This window comes from Octopus sinensis, linkage group LG13 (assembly GCF_006345805.1).
Source record: "Octopus sinensis linkage group LG13, ASM634580v1, whole genome shotgun sequence".
Classification (NCBI taxonomy): Eukaryota; Metazoa; Mollusca; class Cephalopoda; order Octopoda; family Octopodidae; genus Octopus; species Octopus sinensis.
Window position 1 is genome coordinate 23,795,269 of NC_043009.1, and position 6,867 is coordinate 23,802,135.

Sequence of the window (6,867 nt, forward strand, 5' to 3'; positions counted from 1 at the left end):
TATATATATATATATCTATATATATGTAGGTCCCGGGTTGAGTCGGGGTTAACCACAGTAAATAAGGTACTCAATACATAGCAGAGTAAATTAATAGAAGCTCCTTCTATATAATAAAATATATATATATATATATATATACGACAGGCTTCGTCCAGTTTCTGTCTACCAAATCCACTCACAAGACTTTGGTCGACGCGAGGCTATAGTAGAAAACACTTGCCCAAGGTGCCACGCAGTGGGACTGAACCCGGGACCATGTGGTTGGTAAGGAAGCTACTTACCACACAGCCACTCCTGCGTCTATGACGCTTTAAAAATATTATTTGTACAGTAATTTGCAGACTGTTACTGCTCACAGTTAATTTCGTGATCTTTATTTTTCAGTTGCTTTCGATATCCATATCGGAAAAGAATATTTCCAACTGTTAGTGACAGTCAATGGGAAACAACAAAAAATAAGACTGTGTAAGTAGTAAGTTGTTATTTTTGTATGGAAAAAAAAATTCTAAAACTTTTTCAAATTCCAGCGTAGATAACGACTCAGTTTTCCTTCTCTTCTTCTTCCTCCTTTTCTCTTCTTCTTCCTCCTTCCCAACGTCATGTTTATCGCCATCATCATCATTATAATCATCACAACCGCTACCACCACAGTCACCCCCATCATCATCATCATTGTCGTTATCACCGCCGCCGCCGCCACCACCACCACCACCACCACCACCACCATCCACATCATCACCATCGAGGCTCCGGCAGGGGGTGGTGGCAACCCCTGTTTTACTCTTTCGCCCCAACTTTCACTCTTTCTTCTTGTTTCTTGAGTAACGCTGCGATGGACTGGCGTCCCCTCCAGCTGGGGGGAACACATACGCCATAGAAACCGGGAAACCGGGCCCATGAACCAGATCAGGCTTGAAAAGGGCGCATAGATAAAATACCCACTCACTATGTGAGGCACCCCATCATATTCGCGTTCAATATGCCGATCACTTTTATTTACATTGCTTAATATTCCTCGTAAGTGGTTGATATTTCCTTGGAAAATTTAATTCAATACCTGAAACAAGCAAAAAACTGAAAGAATATGTCTTCATATACCCCAGTCTCTCTCTCTCTCTCTCTCTCTCTCTCTCTCTCTCTCTCTCTCTCTCTCTCTCTCTCTCCCTCTCTTTCTTTCTCTCTCTCTTCTTCTCTCAATCCCTCTTCTCCGTACCATGTCCTACAGACGCGGATAAACATGGACCTCCAGCCAAGGTCCGGAAATTTATAACTTTCCTAGTGAAAATCACAGGAATAGTTTCCAATCGTCTTCTAGCAGTTTATCTACGTATACTCTTCTAGTTCCCTGCTGCCTCATCCACGTATACTCTGCTAGTTCCCTGCTGCCTCAAGCTTACTCTTGAAGTAACTCCCTTGGCACAGGAAACTGGTTCACGTGACATCAGGGTCTGTCCATACATTGGTGTATCAGTTGACTTCCGCACGGTTTCCGTCTACCAAATTTATTGGTTCGCCTAATGCTACAGTAGAAAATACTAGCCCATGTTTCTGTACAGTGTGAATGAACTCAAAGACGTGTGGTTTTGAAGCGAACATCTTCTTCACATAGACATATCTGCATGCCCTTTTCTATATATATATATTTTATATCCTGACGTGGGATAATTAAATTAACGAAGCTGGTGGCGGGGAGGGGGAAAGAAAGTATTCACACGACGCAGTACGATTACTATTTCACGAAACTCAACACTATCAATCAACGGCTCCCAGTGAACTGCTTACCCCAGTTCACTTTTAGTCACATAGAGGTGGTCGGAATCCAACCACATCTCCCCTTTTTAGAATTAGTCTCCTGTAACTTCTCCTCTTTTGAGAATTAAACTCCGCTCAGAGTGTTGATATCTCTTACTCTTAGGGTTAAATTCCAGTTTTTCCGTCATTTCCCATTTTCTGGTGCTAGAACGTGTAGTTTCAAATTGTTTAGTTATTAGTACCTCAAACGTGTCATACAGTTTCCATGGGGATTTCTAAACGACCAACGCAAGATTCGAACAACTCGTCACCACTTTTATATATATACTAGCAGAATTGCCCGGCGTTGCTCGGGGCTGAATTGCTTGAAAGTACTGTTAATGATTGCACTGAATTATGATGATTATTCAGGCAAATATTGATATAAGTTTACGGTGGGAGATAAGGACTTAACGATCAAACGTGTGCCATTGCATTGTTTTGGGGGAACCAAATTTCTGATGAGCATTATAGGGGCACCAACTTTAAGTTTGAGAAAGTGTGGTGGTAGTCCGGGGTGCTCAAAGGAATTGAGTACCTCTATTGGATAGTTGATGACGACCTCTGGGTCAGGAGTTTATCGATAGACTGATATACATAGACTTCCCCAGGAATGAGTTTTAGCATTTCATCATTAATATGGTGAACAGTTTTATTCCTCGGGGCCAGTATAGCCTTTTTGCCAATCCAATCCATATTCTGATAATTAGCTTGTAGATCTGGGAACACTGCATCTCTGAGATCAGAAGGCGTCTTAACAATGGTACAAATGGAATCGATGACAATATTACCATTTTCATCCCCTGGTATTTTGCCTTCGCCAAGTGCAAGGAGGGTGTGAGGAAATGCTGCTGATGTGATATTACGTCGCATATGAGCACACATATTGGTGTGAAGTTTGAGAGTTACTTCCCTTTATTTAAAAAAATATGCATTAAAATGGAAAAAATGATGGTAAATTATTTGTAAAATCATAGACTCATCGTAGACGCGCGCTAATACACAGAAGGGCTCGATATGAATGACGACTATAAGATACCCGGTTTTGGTTAAACTGCATCGCAAAATGTGGGAGTAGTTAGGAATCTAAATCGGAGTAGACAGACATACAACCTTTCTTTTATATATAAATATTTTCGTCCTAAAAAACTTTGTATGGATTGAATGGTTACCTCTATGGAAATATATACACGCACATTATACATACATGTGTGTATAGATGAATATATAAATACATTTAAATATCTATATACACTTTTGGGCGATCTTTCTGTTTCTTAGAGATAACTTTAGATCTTATTTTCGTCCTAAAAAACTTTGTATGGAGTGAATGGTTACCTCTATGGAAATATATACACACACGTTATACATACATGTGTGCATAGATGAATATATAAATACATTTATATATCTATATACACTTTTGGGCGATCTTTGTGCTACTTAGAGATAACTTTAGATCTTATTTTCGTCCTAAAAACTTTGTGCGGAGTGAATGGTTACGTCTATAGAAATATATACACACACGTTATACATACATCTGTGTATAGATGAATATATAAATACATTTAAATATCTATATACACTTTTGGGCGATCTTTCTGCTACTTGTATATACTTTAGATGTTATATTCGTCCTAAAAAACTTTGTATGGAGTGAAAGGTTACCTCTATGGAAATATATACACGCACATTATACATACATGTGTGTATAGATGAATATATAAATACATTTAAATATCTATATACACTTTTGGGCGATCTTTCTGCTACTTGGATATAGGTCTTATATTCGTCCTAAAAAACTTTCCTGTCACACACTCACGCACACACACACACACACACCCTCACACACACACACACACGCACGTTAGCTTACAATTTTATTTATATATTTGCGTGTCTATGTGTGTAAATAGGAAGTGGGAGGCAGAGTGAAAGAGTCACTCACTACAGAAAGTGAATTACTTTCGCTTTATTCGTTGCACACTGTGTGTGTGCGTTTGCGTGTTCTGTATCCCACACTAAGAGAAGCATTTGACTCATACACCACAATGTGAGTTTTCTCTAAATTTTGCTTAATTGGGGTTGAAATTTTAAAAAGTGGACCTGGCACGACCCGATGCATTCTATTCTTAAAAATGCTAGGTAAATTGTAATTGAAGAAATCCTATATTGTAGATTTCTATAACTGACAAAGGGAGGCAGATAAAATCTGCCTTTTATAATAAGAGATTTTTACTTGTTTCAGTCATTTGACTGCGGCCATGCTGGAGCACCGCCTTTTGGTCGAGCAAATCGACCCCGGGGCTTATTCTTTGTAAGCCCAGTACTTATTCTATCGGTCTATTTTGCCGAACCGCTAAGTGACGGGGACGTAAACACACCAGCATCGGTTGTCAAGCAATGCTAGGGGGACAAACACAGACACACCAACACATACACACATACATATATATATATATACATATATACGACAGGCTTCTTTCAGTTTCCGTCTATCAAATCCACTCACAAGGCTTTGGTCGGCCCGGGGCTATAGCAGAAGACACTTGCCCAAGATGCCACGCAGTGGGACTGAACCCGGAACCATGTGGTTGGTTAGCAAGCTACTTACCACACAGCCACTCCTGCGCCTATATCCTAGTGTTGAATAATTAATTTAACGAAGCAGGGGAAAGGAAATATTCTCACGACGCAATACGATTACTATTACACGAGACTCAACGCTCTCAATCAACGACTCACAGTGAAATGCTTACCCCAGTTGCTCACAGTCCATTATTTTATAGCAGTGTGTCAATCCACTTTTAGTCACATGGCGGTGGTCGGGATCCTACCACAACGATATTACTCTTTACTCTTTACTCTTTTACTCTTTTACTTGTTTCAGTCATTTGACTGCGGCCATGCTGGAGCACCGCCTTTAATCGAGCAACTCGACCCCGGGACTTATTCTTTTGTAAGCCCAGTACTTATTCTATCGGTCTCTTTTGCCGAACCGCTAAGTAACGAGGACATAAACACTCCAGCATCGGTTGTCAAGCAATGCTAGAGTGACAAACACAGACACACAAACACACACACGCATATATATATATACATATATACGACGGGCTTCTTTCAGTTTCCGTCTACCAAATCCACTCACAAGGCTTTGGTCGGCTCGAGGCTATAGTAGAAGACACTTGCCCAAGGTGCCACGCAGTGGGACTGAACCGGGAACCATGTGGTTGGTAAACAAGCTACTTACCACACAACCACTCCTGCGCTTTATATATATATAAATTTTGTATTTCATGAATTTAATTTTTCCCTTTTTTCTCCTTATTTTTCAGGGAATAGAAAAATGTCAAATTTCCAAGTGAAGATTAAACGCCTACCGATATTACATGTCTGTTTCTTTGCCGTGAGGTTTAAAACACATTATAGGCAGTGGTGCGTTATTGTTACAACGTACATGAATAAAAGGACGTATGTGAGAGAGCTCGGTTGTTTCCGAAATCATGACCATGAGCCTCCAAGACAATGATGACGAGGGCAAAGACAATGATGACGCTGTTGGTGATGATGATGATGTACTACTACTACTACTACTGCTACTACTACTGCTACTACTACTACTACTACTACTACTACTACTACTACTACTACTACTACTACTACTACTACTACTACTACTACTACTTCTACTGTTAGGCGGTGAGCTGGCAGAAACGTATGTTAATATCACAAAATGATATTAACATAAATGCATGCACGTTACCTTTTAATATATGTTAATATAAACAATAAACATACGTTGTAAATATTTTCATGAATAAAATGTTATTATATGTTAAGTCTTTCTCTTTATGTCCAAATTAATGTAGATGTTGTGTTAGACAATCGAATATTGTGTTATTCGCCCAGAACGCACCTCTCATATGGATTCGTGGGAGTAAAAGCACACGTATTTATATCATTAATTGAAGAGTCACCGGACATCTGACACTGAGGAGCATAAAGCACGGCGAATTCACGTGACCTGTCAGTTCTGGCGCCTGTAGCAGACGATTATATATATATATATATATATATATAAAATAATAAGAAGTGAAAAAACTACAGAAGGCTTGTTTTAAAAGGTTAAAAAATATATATTTGAGTCAATATGTCTGAAGAATATTATAAATTTTTTTCTTCCAATGACATAGTTTAGAAGAAACGGTTTCGCGTTTAGCTTTTCAAATTTCTTACAACGTTATGTTTATGTTGAGAAGAGTTCTAAATAAGGGGAGGTAATAAGTGATTTATTCCGGTGTAAGGGAGATAATCGCTTAAAATTTTTTGCCTTTCCTTTGGGGTGAATTTCTCTGTATAAGTATGTTGGAATGGTTAAGTCTGGGCTTGTACTTTTCAATGAAGAATGTTTCCTTGTTTAGTCTAATTTGTGTTGGTGTTCCGATAGCACATTGGTAAAATGGAAGATTAAAAATTGTGGTAGTAGTTTCTTTGCGCATTTCTCAATGTGCTCACTAAAAGGTATCATTCTGTATTCTGGGAATGCAATCTGTTGTCGATGCAGTGTGCATCTACGTCTGAGTGATAGTCCCGTGGATCCCACGTAGTCTTGGTGGCAGCCCGAGCATTTTATGACATAAATTATGTTTTCAGAGGCACAAGCAAAATTAGATTTGATCTTGAATTTCTGTCCCTCTTTGAAGAGGAATTCTGATCCCTCTAGCAGGTTTGGACATGTTGCACAGTTCGGTCTACCACATTTTTTTACTTTTGCATCCGTAATTTCAGAAAATAATTTTGCCTTTGTGAGAATCGTTTTAAGCGATTTAGGTTGTTTGTAGCTTTTAATGATTTGGTGTATGTTTAGAATTTCCTTTAATTTGGGGTCCTTATGAAGTATTGTTAAATTCTGGGTGATGATGGTGAAGGCTTCTTTGTTTCTGAGGTTGTATGTGGATATGTAAGGTAATATTTTCGGGGAAGGTGTGTTGTTGTGTTGAACTTTTCTTAAAGTTTCTATGTTGATTTCTGTTGCACGTCTGATCCCATCCTCTATGAGTTGAGCTGGGT

The 6,867-nt window shown here is 39.0% G+C and overlaps 1 protein-coding gene across 2 annotated transcripts in view; it reads left to right on the forward strand.

Moving 5' to 3' along the window:
- The window catches only part of LOC115218674, a 14,844-nt gene extending 9,208 nt beyond the window's left edge, over nt 1–5,636 (forward strand). For both annotated transcript variants that reach the window (XM_036508225.1, XM_029788599.2), the window contains 2 exons: nt 388–468; nt 5,133–5,636. In XM_036508225.1, the coding sequence (XP_036364118.1) occupies nt 388–468; nt 5,133–5,326 (275 nt within the window). In that variant the 3' untranslated portion in view covers nt 5,327–5,636. The remainder of the gene's footprint in view (nt 1–387; nt 469–5,132) is intronic.
- The last annotated feature ends 1,231 nt before the right edge of the window (nt 5,637–6,867 follow it).